The sequence below is a fragment of the Muntiacus reevesi genome, chromosome 18, assembly GCF_963930625.1.
Source record: "Muntiacus reevesi chromosome 18, mMunRee1.1, whole genome shotgun sequence".
Classification (NCBI taxonomy): domain Eukaryota; kingdom Metazoa; phylum Chordata; class Mammalia; order Artiodactyla; family Cervidae; genus Muntiacus; species Muntiacus reevesi.
Genome location: NC_089266.1, coordinates 16510776 through 16534446, shown reverse-complemented (window position 1 = coordinate 16534446; position 23671 = coordinate 16510776). Strand labels below are relative to the sequence as shown.

The 23671-nt window shown below is 37.5% G+C and overlaps 1 protein-coding gene across 4 annotated transcripts in view; it reads right to left on the bottom strand.

The window, feature by feature from the left end:
• Window positions 1-23671, bottom strand: part of KANSL1 (KAT8 regulatory NSL complex subunit 1) — a 172509-nt gene that overhangs the window by 38488 nt on the left and 110350 nt on the right. For all 4 annotated transcript variants that reach the window (XM_065908748.1, XM_065908750.1, XM_065908747.1 and 1 more), the window contains 2 exons: window positions 16002-16143; window positions 4150-4254 (listed from right to left, as the gene is read on the bottom strand). In XM_065908748.1, the coding sequence (XP_065764820.1) occupies window positions 4150-4254; window positions 16002-16143 (247 nt within the window). The remainder of the gene's footprint in view (window positions 1-4149; window positions 4255-16001; window positions 16144-23671) is intronic.

Here is a 23671-nt window from a genome sequence, read left to right as displayed (position 1 = left end):
GAAGTGGTATACAGAGTACTTCCGTAAACCCCCTTTTTTCTAAAGTAGAGCTCCAGGAGATTACCTTTGGGGCTATCTTAGAGTTAAAGGTAGCAAGGAGGGTTACTGAAGTGATTTTTTTCCCCTGATTGAAATGATCAGACATACAGCATGAAATGATTAACACAGCAATGAGATTCCATTTTGTTATTCCTATAAAAACAGGCATCTGTTTGATTCATTGCTCTATCCTCTTGGCCAGATCAATTAAGTGTGACAAAGAGCCCTTAAAGAAAAGGATTAAATTAAGGTTTACTGGGGATAGGTTTTTCTGGGATCTAAGAACTCATGTCCACTAAATTTATTTTACTAAAAAGTAGAGAAAGTAAAAGGGTAAAAAGTTAAAAGGCACACAACTTAAAAACACACAATAAATCTCTAGATGTGTAATGCAAGACATATGTGTATGTATCTTTACTTTAGTCATTTAAGTAATGCCATGCCATCATTGCTTGAAATACCATTCTTCTTTGTGTAGAAAAATTAACAGTTCTGTTCTGGTTCATTATTGCTTTCTGACAAACGTTATCAAAATGGAAAGAAAAGGCTACCTGAATATAGAGAATTCAACTTTCATTCCTGGGGTAAAATGCTCTCCATATCAAAGATACCCAGCATGAACGTGAACGTGAAAGTCGCTCAGTTGTATCTGACTTTTTGCAAACCCATGGACTATACAAGTCCATGGAATTCTCCAGGCCAGAATACTGGAGTGGGTAGCCTTTCCCTTCTCCAGGGGATCTTCCCAACCCAAGGATCGAACCCATGTCTTCCATATTGCCAGCGGATTCTTTACCAATCCAGCATGGTTTTGCTTAAAATAAACAAAATATTGTTGGTCCACAAGGAGTATACCAGTCATTTTCACTAACTAGCACCATGGTCAGAAAACTGTGCTAAAGTGAAAATGGAACTTTCCACCAAGCTACCTGCTGAGGCTTCAACTTCTGTATGTAAAATGTGACTATGTGCCTCACTTTCCTGTCTCTATACTGAGGTTGAAATATAAACTGTAATTATATTAAAACAACCTTGAACTATTCATTTCTAAAAATGAAACCAGCATAATACAAGTCCAAAGACCACTAAATCTAGTATCTATATTTACCAACACCGTTGAAAATCTTTCTACTGAACACTAAGAATTTATAAGACTGTTTTTGCAATTACTTATTTATCCACAGCCCAATATGCACTAGTGGTAAAGAATCCACCTGCCAATGAAGGAAACATAAGAGATACAAGCTTTGATCTGGGTCAGCAGACCTTCAATCTGAAGGGCATTGCAACCCACTTCAGTATTCTTGCCTGAAGATCCCCATGGACAGCCTGGTGAGCAACAGTCCAGGGGATCACAAAGACTCAGACACAACTGAAGCAACTTAGCATGCATGCAACTTACAGCCACCTGGGAAACCCCATGCCTCTAGTCTTTATCTCAAAACCCTCACAGGGCCAACGCACTCTTCATTGTTCCTGGTTGACTACAAAACTTCAAGGAAAAGAACCTTGTTCCCTTGTTACCAATGGTAGGAAGATTATACCTTACATGTTTAAAAAGAAAAACTAACAGCTTATATTTTTGCATGCTTTACTTCTGGGAAAGGTTAACTTGTTAACCCCATCCATTTTACAAAGTGAGGAAAGGATAAAAGAATGATACTTATTTTGCAAATAGACGCAAACAAACAATGACTGCATTGTCAAAAGCCATAGAAGCAATCCTTTCAGTAAAACAAATAAAAAACTCAAACCTAGTCTTTTAAAAAATATTTACCCAGTAATTAGCTTTCCTGTAAGAAAGGAGATATAAGTAAATACACATTTATCTGCTCATCTGTGCAGCAGAAATATAAGAAGGAAGGATAGTGCAAAAACTAATGAAACTGGAAGGAGGTTGGAACACAATGGAAAGAAGGTGGAAACAGGAACAGGGCTACAGTCTTTTGTATAGCTTTAACTCTTAGCACGGTAGTATGTTTCACATACTCAAAAACTAATAAATATCAACTAGTGTGTGTGTACGGGCAACAAGAAGTGAAATACTATAGTAACAAAAGAACCTAACTGTTATTACAAAATAATTGCATACTCATACTGAAAGGTGTGAAGAGGAAAAGAACTAACATAACTTCTGGAAATAGTTATTTTGACTGTAAACCATTGAGCTAACGTACTGTATATAATATTGTACTCTAGTTAGTAAAGATATTTCTCACAGGAGTATAAGATAGCAATTCTGAAACTACTTTATATGGTACTAGGACTGAACAAATAAGTATCAGTAAGGAAGGAGAAAGACACTGGTGTTAGATTGGTATGGAAAGAAAGGAGGAAGGGATTGGTGTTAGATTGGTATTAGTATAAACTCATGGTTTTGAGTGCATATACAGAGGGGTAGAAAGCAAAATATATATGTGTGTTTAATGTATTTCCTAGCTGTGTTGAGAAGTCTCAGATAGAAGCAATGACGCCAAGGAGCTGTGAGCATAAGTATCCAGATTGTAGTCTTAAACATCTCGTCTCCAAAAAAAAGAATCAGGGCTGGAATAAGTACAATACAAGATGAGTCCGGGATATTTTTGGGTGGAGAAAGTGAATATTTAAAATACAAGGGGAGGGGAACATCAAAAGGACATGGGCACCAATCTGAAAAGAGGTCCCTATGCCAAAAGCTAAGACACTGGAAGTGAATAATGAAAAACAGTAGTAGTTAATAACTCATAAAATAAAATTAACAACCATAAAAATATTTATGAAATAAACAACTGACTAACCAACTAAATAAACAAATGAGGGAGAAAAGACAGCTCCTCCTAGAAGAATTCCAATGAACAAATGTGGAAAATAGAAAATCACCATTTAGTCAACACCACAGTAATGATCACTGCAGTAATTTTGCAGGTAAAATCTACCAGTGGATGATAAAACTGTGGATTAAAATATAATAAGCAACAGAAAAATGCACAGCGTCCCTCTATGACATAGTTGTTAATTATAAAGGAAAAAATAGTAATTTTACTGGCACGTTATTGCCTTAACCAAGTGAAAAAGCTATCACCACCATCATGTACCCCTAATATGATATACTGAGAAGGGAACAGTATCACTTCTATGATATTACTGCCAAAAAAAAAAAAAAAAAAAAAGAAAGGCGTAACCTTTAATGGGAAAATACCCGGTGACTCCAATCTAAGCAACATTACACAAAATAACTTACCAGCACGGTTGTGTCAAGGTCATGAAAGACAAAAACTGAGGTGTTCTCACACTGGATGAGATATAACAACTATATGTACTGTGGGATTTTGGACCAATATGGAGGGGGGCAGGTGCATGAGCACACATGCACACATAAGTGAAAAAATGAGTGAAAGGGGAATAAAATCTGTAGTCTGTATGAATGCTAATTCTTGGTTTTGACACTGAACAATGGCTATGCAAGCTGTTAACGCTAGGGGAAGCTGGCTGAAGAAAGAGTATGCAGGGACCCTGTACTGCTTCTGCAACTTTTCTGTAAGTCTAAACTCAATTTCATTCATATACATACCTATTTGTTTTCCTTAGATCAAATAAAAAACGAGATATGGGGAAAATTTTTAAAAAGAAAGAAATAAAACTGGTCTTGGAATTCAGAAGGAAAAATTAATTTTGGTGTTGGAGAAATAGAAAAAGGTAAAGAATCATTAAGATGGAGGTTTGACCTAGGCTCTAAAGATACAAAAGATTATGAATGAAAAAACAACCGCTTCATCTTCACTACAGAATTAAAGGGGTAATTCAGACAGCATTTTCAACATCTTTGTAAGTTAAATTTCCAGTTACCTTAGTTGTCAAAGGCATCAGAGTCACACGGTCTCCTAATTTCCAGTAATGTTCCATAATGCCGTACCTGCTCTGGCTGCGCTGTCTTGGAAGTTAGAAGCTGCTTTAAAAATTTTAAAGTCGACTACACAACTGCATGAGGGACCCCGTGCTGCCCTTTCAGGAATTCAGAGTTTAAGTTATAAAAGGGGATACAGTCACCCTCCTTCAGCCACTGTAATAAACTGTGCTGAAGCTATACCCCAAATTCTCACTCATTTCCCCCTTTCTGTCTTTTATACTTACCAATTTATCATTCCCATGATCTGTCTTCACCTCAGAACTAAATGGAAGAAGAAAGTCTGTTGTTGTGTGCTCTGGGGGAGGCGCCTCTCCAAGAACTATCAACCCCTGCAGGGCAGACAGAAAAACAGCTTAAGTGGTGTAAGTTACAAATTCAATTGGAGTTAATATCAAGAGTTAGGGGCAGGGGATTGGTTTATCAGAGGCCCTTTATCCTATGGTTCTGAAACAAAATAGACCACCAGCACAGCTTTGCTCTCCCAAGAGTGACTTCAACAAAAGCCTAGCAGTAGCCATGAGTAAGGCTCAAACCCAAGCTTCCCCTTCCAAATGAATGTTCAAACCAACATGGCTTGTAGCATCTTTCCAGATCTGGAGTTTTTTTGAGAATATGGTATCTTATTCTATATCACCAACCAGACTATACCATATTAACAGCAGCAATGCAGTTTTTCTAGTTAACTTGATCACAAATGTGGCTAAAGGATGACAGAACTATAGTATTACAATGAGGAGCTAAACCAACTATATTTGAGCAACCACACCCACTGGGTGAAACAAAGGTGTAACAGTCTCTACCCCGTAAGTATATTAGAAACCAAAAACTTACAAAGTTGTTCCAAACACACATGTCTCACAAGCAAAACTCTAGATTAGGTTCTTGCTCCACAATTTCAAGTTCAGATTTTACATTCATCCCAGATAATAAAAAATACAAAAAGAAAATAAATATTATATTTATTTTAGGCTACAGAAATGATTTTAGGTTAAAAGCAAATTCAAGCAATTTTCTTGTTCGAGTTCAAAATGGGTTGTAAAGCAGCAAAGACAACTTACAACATCAACAATGCATTTGGCCCAGGAACTACTAATGAAAGTACAGTGCAGTGATGGTTCAAGAAGTTTTGCAAAGGAAAGCTTTGAAGATGAGGAGCATAGTGGTCGGTCATTGGAAGGTGACGACCAATTGAGAGGATCATCGAACCTGATCCTCTTAGGACTATACGAGAAGTTACCAAAGAACTCAACATTGACCATTCAGCATTTGAAGGAAATTGGAAAGGTGAAAAGTCTCCTAAGTGGGTGTCACCAACTAACCGAAAATCAAAAAAAATTAACGTTTTTGAAATGTCAACTTCTCTCATTTTACGCAACAACAAAACATTTCTTGATTGGATTGTGACGTGTGACGAAAAGTGGGTTTTATGTGGCAACCAGTGATGACCAGTACAGTGGCTGGACCAAGCAGCAGCTCCAAGCTAAGTCACTTCAGCCGGGTCCGACTCTGTGCGACCCCACAGACGGCAGCCCAGCAGGCTCCCCCGTCCCCGGGATTCTCCAGGCAAGAACACTGCAGTGGGTTGCCATTTCCCTCTCCAATGCATGAAAGTGAAAAGGGAAAGTGAAGTTGCTCAGTCGCGTCCAACTCTTCGAGACTCCATGGACTGCAGCCCCCTAGGCTCCTCCGACCATAGAATTTTCCAACCAGAGTACTGGAGTGGGGTGCCATTGCCTTCTCTGAAGCAGCTCCAAAACACTTCCCAAAGCCAAACTTGCACCAAAAAAAAGGTCATGGTCACTGTTTGGTGGTCTGCTGCCCATCTGATCCACTACGCTTTCTGAATCCCAGTGAAACCATTACATCTGAGAAGTATGCTCAGCAAATTGAAGAGATGCAATGAAAACTGCAATGCCTGAAGCTAGCACTGGTCAACAGAATGGGCCCAATTGCACAGGGCACAACCAACACTTCAAAAGTTGAACAAAACGGGTTACAAAGTTTTGCCTCATCTGCCATATTCACTACGTGACCTCTTGCCAACCAAGTACCACTTCTTCAAGCATCTCAACAACTTTTTGCAGGGAAAACACTTCCACAACCAGCAGGAGGCAGAAAATGCTTTCCAAGAGTTCACTGAATCCCGAAACACGGATTTTTACGTTACAGGAATAAACTTATTTCTCGTTGGCAAAAATGTGTTGACTGTAATGGTTCCTATTTTAAGTAATATAGATGTGTTTGAGCCTAGTTATAATGATTTAAAATTCATGGTTTGAAACCACAATTACTTTTGTACCAACCAAACGGCTTACTCTGAAAACCAAACAAAGCAACACAAATGAACCTTCCATGAATGCACGCAGAGGCGAGCAGAATCAGGCTGTGATGCCGTGTAACACAAAGACTGGACTGCAAGAGTCCAGGCTTTGTGTCTCTGGCTCTCTAGTTGAGAAAATAAGGAGATCTGACTGATTAAGAGGCTCTAAGTGGAAAGTCTGTATTAGAATCACTTGGAGGAAACCTTATTAAACTATAGCTGCCCAGATCCAACATCAAATCAACTAACAGTCTCTGGGGTAAGGAGCTGGGTATTCTGTTTTTAAAAAGCTTCCCTGTAAGTCCTAGTGCAAGCTCTGAACTGAAAAATACTAGACTCAATCATTTGACTCAGCCATCAGAATCTCCTAGAGAATATCCTAAAATATAGATTTTAGGGCCTAAAGATTTTGACTGTATCAAGTGGAGCTCCTCAGGTCATTATGACATAGGCTCTTGTGAGCCAATGAACCAGATGATCCTGTCGCTGGGGTTCTTCCTAACGCAAAAGTCTCTATGAAAAAGATGTAAAGATAACGGCAAGAGTTGGAGGGATAGGGTGTTGGTTAGCCTATAAAGAACAATGAAATTTTACCTCAGCTTGAAAGGAAAGGAAAACAGAACCCCCAGCTCCCATCTCCAGTAAGAGAAACAACAGAAACAACTTATTCTATTCTGGAATAAGACTATACCTAGCCTATATACAATATGAGGTACAGACTCCTCAGAAAGAGGGAGAGGTTATTAACACAGCAAGAAATATTGGCCCTAGCCTTCAGAATGGGGTTTCTCTGGTTAAAAACTTCTCTGCAATATATTTTCTTGTTTTAATCACAAGCATAAAATAAGACTCCACAAACTTTACCATTTCAAAGTAAAAACTGTTTGTTAAAAAAAAAAAAAGCAGCTATTTTTATTTAGGACAACATTCCCTTCTCAAAATACAGCATTCAACATCTTTGCTGCTTAAAAGCCCAAACCACCTCCCCATTTCCTATATAAAGCTAACCCAAACTCATCTTGGTATTTAAAGTCCTCCATAATCGGTCCCTACCTTATTTAGATATCTCCAACTACTTTCACAGTTGGACACTAATCACATTATCTCCTAGAGAATGTCTGAATATATACGAAGTTGTTGGTGTTGAGAGGTGGGTGTTATTACAAAGTAGTAGATAAATATACCCACTCACTACCTGTTCTTATGTCTTTGTTCATGCCGGTTTCTGCCTTTTTCTTACATTTATCTATCCAAAATGTCACGCATCCTTTCAAAGAGCCTGTCAAAGCCAAGTCTCAGCTCCTTCCAAGAAAATGTCCCTGGTTAACTAAGTCCCTTACTTTCTTTATCCACACTGCCAGACTTTTTAAAGCTTCATGATTTTATCTTTACATCCTGTATATTTAAATCTCATTTCCGGAGCAGAACCTTAGGCCAAATTATTTATTTCATTTATTGTTGCCTCAATTCGCTGTTTAAATGTTAACTAATCAGTAAGATCCTTGAAGATTTAGACAAAATACAAATATTTTCATATCTCCCATATTTAAGCAGAGTTCATACACCAAGAAAGGAAATGCATAATAATCTTTTTTGAGTTTTAAATTAAAAACCTCTCTCCCATTTACTGAGAAAATATTAAATTATTAATTAAAGCTAGGAGCCTAAATGAATCTATTAGATATAAAGTTACACCATAAATTTTTCTTAGGTGAGAAAGTAGGTCAAGATAACACAGACATTATTTTTCAAAGGGAAATTTTTTTTCCTTAAACTACCGAATCATTTCCAAAAAGCATCTGGGAGACTACAAAGACATCCTCCTCTGAAAGCTTTAAAAATCCTAGAAGGGACCATTTATTCTCCATCATTTTAGAGACTCAGGGAGGATACAGGTTGAAGGTCATGTCAATAGGCCAAGGCAAGGCAGAACTAGGGACACAGCTGGCTTAGTCAGATTCAACAGAGACATTACTTTGCCAACAAAGGTCTGTCTAGTCTAGTCAAAGCGATGGTTCTTCCAGTAGTCATGTATGGATGTGAGAACTGGACCATAAAGAAGGCTGAGTGCCAAAGAATTGATGCTTTTGATCTGTGGTGTTGGAGAAGACTCTTGAGAGTCCCTTGGACTGTGAGGAGATCAAACCAGCCAATCCTAAAGGAAAATCAGTCCTGAATATTCATTGGAAAGACTGATGATGAAGTTTCAATACTTTGGCCACCTGATACAAAGAGTCAGCTCATTAGAAACGACCCTCATGTTGGGAAAGATTGAAGACAAGAAGAGAAGGGGATGACAAGAGGATAAGATGGTTGGATGGCATCACTGACTCAATGGACATGAGTTTGAACAAGCTCTGAGAAATGGTGAAGGACAGGGAAGCCTGGCGTGCTGCAGTCCGTGAGGTCCCAAAGAGTCAGACATGAATGAGTGACTGAACAACAAAGTTAGAACCAGTTACTCTTTGTTCTTGCTTTCATTCATTCAAATCAAGCCATCATTTCTCCATTCATCAACATTTTTTAGGTGCTGGGGGTACAGGAAGAAAGACATCTTTCTTCCCATGCCCACCCCTGCCCAAACTCATCTCTCAAAGTGCTTAGAATTCCAATACTGGGAACGAAGACAATCAACAATATATGAGTAAGTAAAATTTACATGGCTTTCTGGTGGTGTTTAGTCGCTAAGTCCTGACTCTTGTGACCTCAAGGACTGTATGTAGCCTGCCCACGGGATTTCTCAAGACAAGAATACTGAAGCAAGTTGCCATTTCCTTCTCCAGGCATTCTTCCCAATCTAGGGATCAAACATGCATCCCCTACATTTGCAGGGAGATTCTTTACCAATGAGCCACCAGGAAAGCCAATTCACATAGCCTATTAGAAAGTGTCAAAATGCTAAAAAACTAAAGAATAGTGAGAGAATTAAAAAATGGCAATTGGCACTCTATCATATTAGGTAATTTGGGTAAAATGCCCTGAAAAAGTGATTATTTGAAAGAGAAGGAACAAACTTTGGGAATATCTGGAGGAAAAGAAAATGCAACAGTTTCAAGGCTGGAGTCAGCTTGGTAAGTTTAAGGACTTTTAAGGAATTTTGTATGGCTGAAGTAAAATGAAAGAGTGGAGTTTATGAGTTTAGCTTAAGTTAGAAGAGTAAGTGGGGGTGGGGTGGTGCAGGGCCTTCAGAGTATTTCAGCTTTTACATTCTGATGGTAAATCACTGGTGTTTCAAGCAGAAGTGGGAACTGATCTGACTTACAGTTTAAAAGGATCAATCTGCTACTGTGTGGACAACAAAGATGAATGGATAGCAAATAGAGAAGCAGAAAGAACAACTGCTTAGACCAAAGTGATTGGACTCTGGGTATATACATTTGAAGACAGAATCAATCAGTTATGCAAATATAATTCCTGGGATGGGATGGAAGGCAGTTGGAGACTTATTCAAGGTTTCCAGCCTCTGCCACAACAATAGAGCTCCTATCTATTGAGAAGTCTTTTCAATGCACATTAGTTTTAATCAAATCTATTTCTGTAAATATGTACTCAAGTGCTATGCTGACGTAGATACCATTCATATATGCATTCTTTGTCTGACCCCCAAATCTATTACCGCATACAAAACCAACCATTAAATCTTTACACTGTACCTCAAACCATAAAGGATAAAAGCAACTAAAAGATGGGTAAATAAAAAGTATACAAATAGCTAAAATTTTTTCACTCAGTGAAATAAAATGAATAAATGAAATAAATAATGAGATAAATTTCACTCAGACATTTACTCAATGTCTACAATGTGTTGGGTGGTGTGAAACCCTAAGAACAAGAAAATAGATAAAATACATTCCACTCATAAGGAGTTTACCTTCGTCTACCTCAGATAGACAGGTAGGCAAAGTATTACAATGACAGTGCTCTAACAGAAGTTGATAGAAGATGACGTTGAGAGTTGAAAAGTGGTAGAGTCTAAGAAAGAGACTGACTGAAACAAGGTCTACATGATTATTTAAGCTTTCCTAAAATAGACTTAATATAGTTAGTAGTCATGAAAGGAAAGGTCACTGTGAGCGAAGAAAAATCCATAAAGTTCCACTCCACACCTATACTCAGCCGTTAAAAAGAATTCATTTGAATCAGTTCTAATGAGATGGATGAAACTGGAGCCCATTATACAGAGTGAGGTGAGCCAGAAAGATAAAGAACATTACAGTATACTAACACATATATATGGAATTTAGAAAGATGGTAACGATAACCCTATATGCAAAACAGAAAAAGAGACACAGAAGTACAGAACAGACTTTTGAACTCTGTGGGAGAAGGTGAGGGTGGGATGTTTCGAAAGAACAGCATGTATATTATCTATGGTGAAACAGATCACCAGTCCAGGTGGGATGCATGAGTCAAGTGCTTGGGCCTGCTGCACTGGGAAGACCCAGAGGAATCGGGTGGAGAGGGAGGTGGGAGGGGGGATCGGGATGGGGAATACGTGTAACTCTATGGCTGATTCATATCAATGTATGACAAAGCCCACTGAAAAAAAATTAAAATAAAAAATAAAAAAGTAAAAAAAAAAAAGTTCCACTCCACATCTCTCATGACAAAAAAGAAGCTGGGATTCCCTAGCATTCAGGGTTTACACTGGGTAAACATTACATGGCTGTGGCATCAGCCGTGAGTGGCAATAACCTCACGACTACTGCACTCTAAGGCCAAGGTGAAAAGGCCAGAGAGTCTCCCCACCCTTCACTATCACTCCCTAAGTCACAATCAGGACCATGCCTGAATCATCCAGATCTACAGAACTCCTATACAGGACAAAAGAAATTGGGAAAGCTCATGATGGTATGCAGTCCTAACAGATCCTTGCAAATTATTCCTCTGTGGAAATACAAGTCTACCCTACATTTAAAAATGGGGGGGAGGGGGGGAGAGAAGGAAGTAAAATTGAAAAAGAAAGAAATGGTACCAGAAACTGTGCTAAGCCTGATTACAAAACAGGGCAAAAGCAAGCAAGCAAAAAGGAAAGAAAAGAAAAAACTAATTAGTATACAAAAAAGAAAAAAAAAAAAAAAACCCACAAAACCAAAACATCTCTTCATCTGTAAAACAAAATTAAGATGCAGTCTCTCATACTTACTGCCCTGCCTACCTTGGACAGGTCAGCGGGCACGCTGCAGACCAGCCTCACAAGACCGTCCTGGGCTACGTCGGCAAACCCGGCTGACCACAGGGCCTTAGAACGCCATTAAGATGGAGCTGCAACTATTCACATCAATTCTGAAGACAAGTATTCCAGGTTATTCCCATTCAGCAGCTTATCTATTGTAAGTTTCATAGTTCTTCCACCTCTCATTCCCCATTAACACTTTCATCCTCAGCAAGGCTGTGGAATCTGACAGATCAGTCAAAAGAAGGGTTAAAAAAAGATAATATTTTGTACTAGATGTGAATGTTGAAGATTGTGTGTTAAAAGAAAGAAGTCTCCCTTACCAATAGAATCCTCTTGGTCCCTGTGCATTCACCTTCTTCAATAAATATGCTTAAGAGACATGATGAAAAGGATACAACAGCAGAATGCATTAGACAGGAAATGCATTGGGGTCAGATAAATTTAGGGCCCCAAGTTCAAATTTAGCTCTGCTTCTTACAAGCCTGTAAGCTGGTGCTTTCTGCATTAAGTAACACACACGAATGTACTTGTATATAGTATCATTCATGGTACAGATGCTATTTTCTTTTCTCATTCTAATATATGGGAGTATCTTTTTTAAAAAGCTGATTGAATGTGAAAGTTAAGACATAATAGTATGAAGAAGAGTACAGAGGAGCTCCTAGTAACTGTACCCACTCTTCAAAGAGCAGAAGGAATCACTATTCTCAAAGAGGCTAATAATTAACAGCCTGGAAGGCAATACTTAATTTTTGATGGATGAGAAAACTGATACTCATCCAGCAGTTCTCAAATACTTTCTTTTCTGGAATAGGTCACTTTAAGGAAATTAACATGCTTAAAGAGTAAATCCAAAAAAAAAAATCTTACCCTCCAGTTCCCCATCCAAACACAAACTATACCTGTACAGCTGATCACCAAACCTAGATTTCGTGAAAATGCCTGTGCAACTCTGGCTAATTTTGGAGAATGGGAAAGGAGAACACCAATCTCTTTACTAGAACACAGGAGTTTAAAAAAAAACTCCCATTCCAGTAATTCATAAAAGAGTCAAGCATTTAAGGCAAGTGCTAATTTGAACGACAGAGTCAGAACCTCAAATCTCAGCTCTGCACTCACTTAGCTGTATGACCGTGAACAAACCACTTGATCTCTCTGACCCTTTATCTTTAAATCTGTGAGTAACAGCAAAATGTTTAGTACAGTGTTCAGCACACAGTAAATGTCCAAAGACTTCTGTCACCATAGTGATACATGAAGATCAGATATAAGTTAATTATCTTTGGGGAAAACTCTACTGCTTGCCCCCCAAAATCTGTCACCTAGAACCTATGAATGTGACCTGATTTAAAAACAGGGTCTTTGCAAACATCATCAAGCTAAAATGAAGATAAAAAGAGGAACAAAGAACCATTTAGTATGGGCCCTAAATCCCAATTTGATTGGTTTCAAGAGGGAAATCTGGAGACATAGACACACCAAGAGGGAAGACGGAGGAAGAAATTAGAGTGATGCAGCTAAAAACAAGAGGAACACCAAAGACTGCCAGCAACCACCAGAAGCTTATAAAAAGCCAAGGGAACTTTTTCTCTCAGATCTTCAAAAGGAGCAGAGTCCTGTCTACACCTTGATTTAATTCTAGCCTCCAGAACTCTGAGAAAATAAATGTCTGTTGTTTTAAGTTTATCATCCAGTTTGTGCAACCTTGTATGGCAGGCCCAGGAAACTAACACACTTGTTTCCAAAGACATCATATAAATATTTAATAAAGCTGTAAATTTTCCTGATATATTATTTCAATTATTATTCTACTTTTATTCTTCCTGTCAGAATTTTTAAGATGTGTATTCATACTGTAGACAAAAAAAGAAAAGTACTATAATCTAGAATGTCTTGTTATAAACCATGAAACTAAGGCTAGTATGTGTTTAGTGACTTTTCTTCCCAAGGTTAGGACAGCTAAGTCAGAACTAGTCAAAAATGGTATACCAAGTCCAGGCATAATAACATTATACCTGATGTAATAAGTCTGGTGTAATAACATTATGCCCTGAATGATAAAAAAAAAAAAACCCATGGATAATCAATATACACACGAAACTTCAAATCAATCACTTTCCAGATATTCAGAGATAGCTAACACTTTTGATATAGTTTGAGGGCAAAAGAAGGAGGCAACAGATGATGAGATGGTTGGATAGCATCACTGACTCAATGGACACAAATCTGAGCTCTGGGAGACTGAAGGCCAGGGAAACCAAGCATGCTGCAGTCCCTGCGAATGCAAAGAGTCGGACACGACTTAGCAACTGAACAACAGTAAGATTTTTGATAATTTCACAAAACTGCCGTCATTACTACTGAGTTATGAGCTAAAGAATAAAGTAGGAACCAAAAGTGAGAATCTTCCCACACAGGTAGTGAGACTGTAAACTGAGGCACACTGCCTAAGTACTTCTCTGAAGTATGCATCAAAAACAGAAGTATGGCAACTATACTAAGGCAACAAAGGTCCATCTAGTCAAGGCTATGATTTTTCCAGTAGTCATGTATGGGTGTGAGAGTTGGACTGTAAAGAAAGCTGAGTGCTGAAGAATTGATGCTTTTGAACTGTGGTGTTGGAAAAGACTCTTGAGAGTCCCTTGGACTGCAAGGAGATCCAACCAGTCCATCCTAAAGGAGATCAATCCTCAAGCTGAAGCTCCAATACTTTGGCCACCTCATGCGAAGAACTGACTCATTGGAAAAGACCCTGATGCTGGGAAAGATTGAGGGCAGGAGGAGAAGGGGACGACAGAGGATGAGATGGTTGGATGGCATCACCGACTCGATGGACATGAGTCTGAGTAGGTGCCAGGAGCTGGTGAGGCAGCCTTCCCCACCCTGATGGACAGGGAAGCCTGGTGTGCTGCAGTACACGGGGTCGCAAAGAGCTGCACACGACTGAGCACCTGAACTGTAACATACGGTGCCACTACAGGCAGTAGCATCTTTGAGTTTATTAGATATAGCAGTTTTATAATGAGGACCATATATAAACATACAATACATACTGTTGTATACAAATATAATAGATACAGCAAGAAATATGACTGACTACTATTCTAATAATCTCAGTTACTATTAAGAGACTTCAGTTCTCAAATATGAAAATTCTCACTTAATTACTGGCTATAAAAGTTTTGACACAGACACTGAGCAAGAATGTTTTTCTCTTCAGGATAGGCATATTCAGCCATCTCCTGATATTTTTTAAAATCACCATTCCAGCTGATATTCTGCAAATCTCACTTAATTTTCTTTGTGAGAAAGAGCTAAGGAAAGCATAACATTTACCATTCTCTGTGAATATTTTTAGGTTCAAATCCTCATTTGCTCTAATTTTTAAAGTTAGTCAGGATTTAATATGTTCCCTATCCTAAGGGAACCCATTTTTATTATTTTTTTTTAAGGTTAAATTCTCTGGACTTTGCCCTCAATTATATTATGTTCCAATGAACTTTTGGAGAATTACATGTAACTCTATCTGGGGAAGAAGCTCAAAGAACACTCCAGTATAATGTCTGGAATAAAAGCTTATATATTAGGGAGGCTGCAGAACTTTTACTTCAAACCCTCACTCTTTTGTTCATCTTGGCAGTTAGTCACCCTTTAACTTTCGGCCTATTATTTAATGCACGCAGTTCACAATTTTAGTATATAGCAATTTTCTTAAGGCTTTGACCAGCACTAAGGTGGGACAAAAAGTGTCATGACACTTATTTTTAGAAGCAGAAGATGCTTCATCTAGACCCACATGTTCAGTCAGGGAGTTCACTGCATCAAGCTAATACCAAAAGTACCTTCCAAGAAATTCAGAACCACAAAAGGAGGATTTTTATTTGTCCCTGTGTTGCCACTAAGGAGAACAGTGCTGGTACACAGGAGGCACTCAACTATTTGCTGAATGGATTTCTTTTCCATGTACATCGATCCCTCAGTCAAACCCCAAATAAGCAGAGGACATTTTTATAACTTGATTTTTCAGGAGAAAAATTATACAAGCATCACTGTTAAAGATAAAAGCAGTATGGTAAGAGTCAATCCACCACAAAAAGAACAAGGAAAAAATGAAATCACCAGAATCTAATCTTGCCTGAATTATCTTTCAGAAAAAAATCCATTTTCCCTCAACAATGGAGGCTAAGCAGCAAAACAGAAACACATTTAAGTTGAAAAAAAAAAACAAAAAAGATGAAAACCCTCAGTCATCACCACTTTTTCACATGTATAACAATTATGCAGGTATGGTCAATGGCTTACCTTAAATTGTGCCCCACCCTCCTTTTAATTGTTCCCTGTTAGCCCAGATATACAAACTGTTTTGTTCTAAACCCATATTCTAATCTAACATTCTATTCTAACAGTGTTGTCTGCATCATGCTAAGTAACACCAGGCTCTTAAACAAATTAAACCGCTATATCAGATCATATTAAATCATTCTCTTTGACATAGTTAAGAGTTATTGAGGGATGGGGAAAAGGGGATAATGATAGTTTTTAGCTGGGCTGAAAAAGACCAGACACTTATCCCTTACCTTATTAGCACGTATCTGTTTGTAAATATCTGTTTGCTGCCGAATTCGATATTCCAAGTCAGAAACATGAGCCTGAAGCCAGTTCCAGCGGCTGACAATAGCTGCTCGGTCTGCAGCCCATCTCCATTCTGACCTGCGCCTCCTAAAAGGAAATAAACTGAGTGAAATCCAAGAGTAGCAGAAACATTTATGCTAAATGGGAGTGGGAAAGTTTTAACATCTAAATGCCCTTATACAAACCAACTTGAGTGTCAAGAAAAACTCAAGACGATGAGTATATATGACACAGGCGATGTGGATACTAAAACTCTTCGCATATAGATACATCCCAAATTAACTAGCTGAAACTGCCTTCCAAGTATCCTGATCTGGTGGCAAAAAATTTTTCTAAATTTTTAAAATTTCTCAGGAGACAGAAATATTTTCTACTTCAAGAAATATAAAGAATAAAGATTACAGATCTACACAGAAAATCCAAGACACCACCAATTATAAAACTAACCAAGGCTTCAGCAAAGTTGCAGAGTAAAGATCAGCATACCCAAATTAAGTGTTTCCAAAAGCTAACAAGTAGAAAATATTCACTTTTTAAAAAAGCACTATTTACAACACTAACAATTGCTAACATTATATACCAAATATCTTTGTATAGAATATAATAAAACCAAGAGACCTACTTAAATGGTGAGATAGATTTTTTTAAGATAACAATTTTCATATCTATTTACAGAGTCAAATAAAGCTCCAATTAAATTCCCCATAGGGCTTTTTGTTTTTTTGTTTCTTTTGACTGGCCACATGGCTTGTGGGATTTTAGTTCCATAACCAGGGGTAGCATTTGGGCCCCTTGGCAGGGAGAGGGCAAAGTCCTAACCACTGGATTACCAAGGAATTAGCCCCCTCTCCCAGGGTTTTTAATGGAAGCTTACAAACATTCATTCAAAAATTCACATTAAAAAAAAAAAAAAGAGCACCACTAGAGAAATTCTAAAGAAAATATGAGGAACCCTAACACTGCAGATGTAAGGTAAAGCTATGATGATTAAGGCAGTCTAGAAAGACAAAAAGACAGTGGGACAGAATACAGAACTCCTAAACTTAGAACTGGATACATATAAGAGATGGGCAGAGCGAGCAGTGAGGAAAGACTGAATTATTCAATAAATGGCATTGAGATGCCAGTTCTCTACATGAAAAAATACACGAAAAAAGTAAAATTACTTCCTTTATGATATAATTCCCTAGTTTTGGAATTCCTAAATCCAAAAAGCTGAACTTAACAAGATTATCTTTGGAACTTTAGGACAGGGAAGAATTTCTTACATCTCTTAAAAAAAATTGAGCTAACTTTCAAAAAACTGCAAAAGATTTAAGAAAGTTAAAGGCAAGCAACTGGTTGGCAGAAGATATCTGCAACACATGAAACTAAAAATAAAATGACAGAATATATAACGAACTCCAACAAAGAGGTTTAAGAAGACAATCTAACAAAAGATGAACATATTAAAAATTCACATAAGAGAAATCCCAATGGCCAAAAAATACGTAAAAATATGCCATGTCTTGCTAGATTTTGGTTAAAATATTATAAATATTAAGACATCATTTCAAACCCAGATTGGAAAAACCAAGTGTTGGTAGATGTGGAAAACAGTAATTCAAATACTGCCAACAACAATAAAAACTAGCACCACCATTTTTAAAGAGTAATCTGGAAATATTTGGCTAGGTGGAAAATGTGTGTACTCAACCATCATGAAATTCTATTTCTGACAATATAACCTGCACATCTGCATAAAGAAATAGGTTCACTGCAATAGTTTGTAACAACTAAAAATTAGCTACACTTTAATTTGTTAAATAAGGAAACAGATAAACTAATTTACTCCTTTAAGGGATTTTTCTATAGTAACAGAAACTAATTAACTAGAGCTATCTGTATCAACCTGACTGTATCTCAGAAAACAATGCTGAATGGAAAAATATAAAAACTAATAATAAACAAAATAAGTGCTTTTATAGATACACAAAAGTAGTTAAGCAATTTAATGGAATATCGCTTATCAACTTAATTATAACTATATGTATCAACACATCTAAATCTCAACAATGTGGAATGGAAAAACTATATAAAAACTAAACAAAACAAACAAAAACCAAGCAAACAAACAAATAAAAAGCAACTAAAAGATCCCACATACCGCAAGGAAGATCAAAGATCCTGAGTGCCCCAACTAAGACCTGGCACAGCCCAACCCCCCCGGCCCCCAAGAAAAAAGACGAAGAATAAAACACAACTATAAGACTTGTTACCAATACATAAATAGTAAATGCATAAAAACATGTACAGTGCTGATAAACGGCAAATTCAGGATCAGGGTCCTCCTTAGCTCTAGGAGGGGAAAAAGATAAGTTAGATTTTAGCTGTATCTGTTACGTAAGGTTCGACTTCTCTTTAAAAACTAGAAGTCTGATAGAAAACAGCAACTTTAATATGAGAGGAAGTACCTGGCATCTGGTATACTCTGTAACCAAAATATTTTATGATCTTCCACAAAATTCTATTTCAAGAAAATAGTAGTCATACTGCCCTTAGCCCCATCTCCAATCAGGTTATACATACTCATTACCAGAACACTTCAAGTGACTGTAAGTGAACTTTAACCGTCCACTGTTAGAGTGAAACAGGCATTTTATAGTGAAACAGGCATTTTATAGTTCCCTAATCTTGATGGAATAAATAAGCACAGGATATAGAGATACTTTCTTCTTTAGTACAAATATCTGGTTCAGTGTTGGCTGCAGGTCTTAGTTCTGGCCCAAATTCAGAAAAAGAACCTCAAGACATCAAGTGCAACCCCTGGATCATTCTTGCACTAAAAAATGTTCCCCTTCACTAAAAGAAATAAAACTGGTCAACCCTCATGTCCTATTTCCAGCTTTCACTACTCTTCAAGGTTCATAACCTTCCTATCTTGTAAAATCTCGTGGTTTCACAGGTTCATTCCTGAAGATGCCACAGTACCAATCCCCACCATCAACCACCACCAGGATACTCCAGTAATCTCCTCAGCTACCACTCCTAACATGAACCACATAATATTATTCTTAAATAAAATCTCCTCAAATTGTATTTCTTCCTGTCACTCTTATGTGTAAGAAACCACAGTTTTCGTGGGGTCGCAAAGAGTTGGACACGACTGAGTGACTGAACTGAACTGAACTGAAGGATGTAATGTACAACATGATTAATATAACTAATGTTGCCATAAAAAAAAAAAAAAAAAAAAAAAAAAAAAAAAAAAAAAAAGAAACCACAGTTTTTATCTGCTTCTTTACAAATCCTAAGTCTTCAAGAAAACAAAGTAGAAGGGGAGTCAAATACCATAAAAGGCAGCACTTCGAAGCCAAAAAGTGATCAGTATAATTAACAAAACATCCACTTAATGACAGGTTTATTCTCAGACAAATGTGTTCTAACAACTGACAGTGGCTAGCCCAAATAATACTCTAACGTTGAAAACCAAAGCGGGGAAAGATGATTTCTTGGCTAATTTACAGCATGTCTTCCTTAGTCACCCTTGGTGGACAAATAATCCTGGCAGTCTCTCCCAACGATCCTGAACTCTCAGCTCAGAAGCCTTCTCACCAGTATTCCAACAGCAAGCACTCTGACTTGGCAGGAAAGAGGAAATTTATTACTTCTGAATTTTGACACATCTTAAACAAAAGATTTTTTTTTCTGTTCTTTATTGTTTGAGGTCAAGGAAAAAGTAAGAAGGAAATGAAAACACTTTAACTATGTGAAAATTTAAAAATACAAAAGGAAAAGAAAATTCCTAAAACATTTCCGTTTCTAAGAACTCTGGTAGATAAACACTTTTTCCCCTCAAATATTAAGGAACAGCCCCTTTCAAATTTCTTATTGTGAACATGAACAGCTTGATAAATATTATTCTAAATACTAGTGCAAAACTTAATTCCCGGTATTTTTTTTTTTTGGAAGCCTGACTAATAAGCTAATTAAAGATAGGCAGTGTTAATGGAGGACCACAAACCCCAATTATGAACATGTTTCAACTCTACAAATACATTTGTCATATGACAGTTTCTAATCAGATAAAATTTTCAGTAGGAAGTTGTCATGTTGTAATTAATGAAAAATGGAAAACCCCACCTTAAGTGCCCAAAAAGTATTTTGTGTTCAAAATACCAGGAACATGGCCAGAAATCTGAATTGCTAACAAAGGTGGGAGGTGTACAGTTAGCAAGCCTGAGGTGAGCTGTGAAGATGTTACGCCACTCCAATGGCAAATCAGAACACAAAACATAGTGTAAGAATAACAGTTTCAAGCACAGAGTTTATATTTTTCTTTCCTTAACAAAAACAACATGCTACAGAAATTCAGTTTATCAGAGGCAGAGGTAGATTTTGTCTCTAATATTCAAAATGTAAATTATTATTCTTAATAATTTACAGCTCAAAACGAGACAGTGATTTAAAAGCAGGGTCATGCTTTAAAAATAACATGTCACTAAGGCTACAGAGTGATGCTTATGTAAATATAATGATGAACTGGTTTCTACTGTTGTCATTATCAATATGTGGATTCCAACACCGAGAAGCCTTTGAACTCTTTTCTCTTGCTTACTCTGTGCTAACAATCAGTAAAACAATTGCCCTGATTTTGTGCAGGACTCGAGGATGCCTTCTAAGGTGTTATTTTCTGTGAACTTTCATCTCACTTTGTACCAAAATACTTTGTCTACATGTACTGGACTACCACCTGAGTGGGAAGTCATTTTAACTAATATTTTGCGCCTTGCTTTTATTAAACATTTTACTGGTAGATTCCCTTTGCCTACATAGATGGGATAAAGATCCATTAAACTTTTACACAATGAATTGCTTTTTGGGGATCCCTAAACATGGGTGTTCACTGGAAGGATTGATGCTGAAGCTTAAACTCCAATACTTGGGCCACCTCATGCGAAGAGTTGACTCACTGGAAACGACCCTGATGCTGGGAGGGATTGGGGGCAGGAGAAGGGGACGACAGAGGATGAGATGGCTGGATGGCATCACCAACTCGATGGACATGAGTTTGAGTAAACTCCGGGAGTTGGTGATGGACAGGGAGGCCTGGCGTGCTGCGATTCATGGGGTCGCAAAGAGTCGGACACGACTGAACTGAACTGAAACATGGAAAGATACAACACCAATAACTGCTTCTGTAATATCACATGACTAGTAAACTGTAACGTTGCTATGTTATCAGTATTTATTTGTATAATAGTGTATGTTCTATAGATTTACTTTTTAGCTATGTGAACCTATATAGTTTTAATAGTTTTTTTAAAAAACAGGATTAGAGTATTACCACATATTGAGAACTTAAGATGCTCTATGGGATCTAAGAATAATTATTTACTTTAACAAAACAGTCATTTCCTCTAAGAAAGCTCTGGTATTTATAAACACTTGAAAGCTAAATAGTGGAAAGTACTAGAAAATTTAGAGTTCAAGTTACACGCTGGTCAACAGAGAGAACAAAGGGATTAATTTTTGTTTTCAACTCTCTAAAATCCTCTTGAATGATAATGTTAATGGTAATATTTTATTAGTACAGGACAAACAGATCAATATGGGGACTCTGATGTAAGGAGATTAAACTTCTCTTAGGAGATGACAGGACAAGATGGTTGGATGGCATCACCGACTCAACGGACATGAGTTTGAGTAAACTCTGGGAGATGGTGATGGACAGGGAGGCCTAGTGTGCCTAGAATTCATAGGATTACAGGATTCATTACAAGTTCATAGGATTACAACAAATCGGACATGACTGAGCAACTAGACAACACAAGAAATGTAAGGACTAAGTTTATCCACTGACTCTTCAAAGGTGTCAATGATAAAAACCTTTTTTACTACACCTTAAGAGGAACTTAACTTAGAAGTCGTTACCATAACTTAACTACCACTAAGAAAAGCAACACGGAAAGCAATTTCTACTCACACAGAGAAAAGACTGCCAACTGACTGTAAAACAGATTACTAATGCAACTCTTTGTAACTGATAAAACCCTATCTTCACTGCCTACAAGGCTGCCACAGACAGCAGTAGCAGATACGGCACTTCCTTCTTTCTCAAAGATAAACTGCAGTAAAAGTTGATTTATCTAAAAGTAATACTGAAGCTAGGCACTGAACCATGTCAAACAGCCTTTGACTAAGTCACCTAGTTCCAGTACAGGATGGGACATCTTTAAGTCCAGTAGAACAATGCTGGTGGATTATACTTTTCCCTGACCTGGAAATGTAACAAAATAAAAGTAAAATGATTACCCATGGCAGGTTACACCGTACCATGTTCTACCAAATATTCAACAGTTATGTGCTACTTCCAGAAGTGCACAATTTCTGAAACACCGACATTCTGAAGTCTCTAGGTTCTTTAGATGACTTTTATAAAATCAATAAAACAGACTACGTGAAATTGAGATCATCATCGAACGTCAGAGCACACAGCTGCTACATCACAGTATCCAGCCTAAGGCTTAGGGTCAATACAGGAGAGAACAGAAAATCTTAACATTACTAAGAGTAGCATTTAAAAAATGTGTATACAAGTATTAACTACCTAGCTCAAGAGCAATGTGAAAAGAACAGAAGAGCAGGAAGATAGCCAAGCTCTCACTTTTATTTACTTTGTATGATCCTAGACATGTGTAAATTGACCTCTAGAAATAATAGCAACGTCAGCCTCACAGGATGTGGTATTCACAAAATGATATAATCTTAACTGCAAAGTACAATATGTATATTGTACAATTATTACATAAATATATATAAACTTTGGATTTTAATTCTGTATCATAAAAGGTACAAAAGAGGACAAGAGATGAAATCTCTAAGAGGCATACATAATCAGGAAATAGGTGTTTTCAATTAGCAACAGAATTCTCAGTGTCTTGAGTATTGGGCTTCAAAGACACCTAAAGCATTAAAACAGACACTGTATTCAGTCAGAACTTCAATGACATTATTCCTGTGGCCCCAAATTTACAGAGATAAGGGAAATAAAGTGGCGGGGGGCAGGGAAGGAGAAACAAACTGTCTATAGAGTCAAATATCCCACATTTTAGTTATAAAACTCATAGATGAAAATGGGTTAAGACACTGTGGCTGTCACTCTAGGTTATATCAGCTTTCTAGAGCTGTTCAGGAAGTAAATGTTCCAGAGCCAATTCATCCTGGTAAGATTTGGGGTTGAACACTTGACCCTTCTGTCTCACTGCTTAAATCAGGTTACACCTCTGAAACTGAAATAAGATTTGTGTATTTTGGCATATTATTTCGGTCAAGCTTTCAATCCATCAGGAACTCCTCCTCCCTTCTTCCCTCCATTTAACAAATACTTAAGATCTATTATGTGATTTACCAGGGATTATACTAGGTGCTGGGGACACAATCATAATAAACAAAAATGCTGACTCAAAGAGTTTAATGGGGTAGACAAATGTTAATAATTCAATCACGCAGAATGTGAGAGAAGAGATAACTATGACATCAGATTTAGACTGGAGGATCTGGAAGATTTCTCTGTGGTATTAACAATTAACCTGAGCGCCAAAGAGTAAGTTAGGACTTGAACAAGCAAACTTGC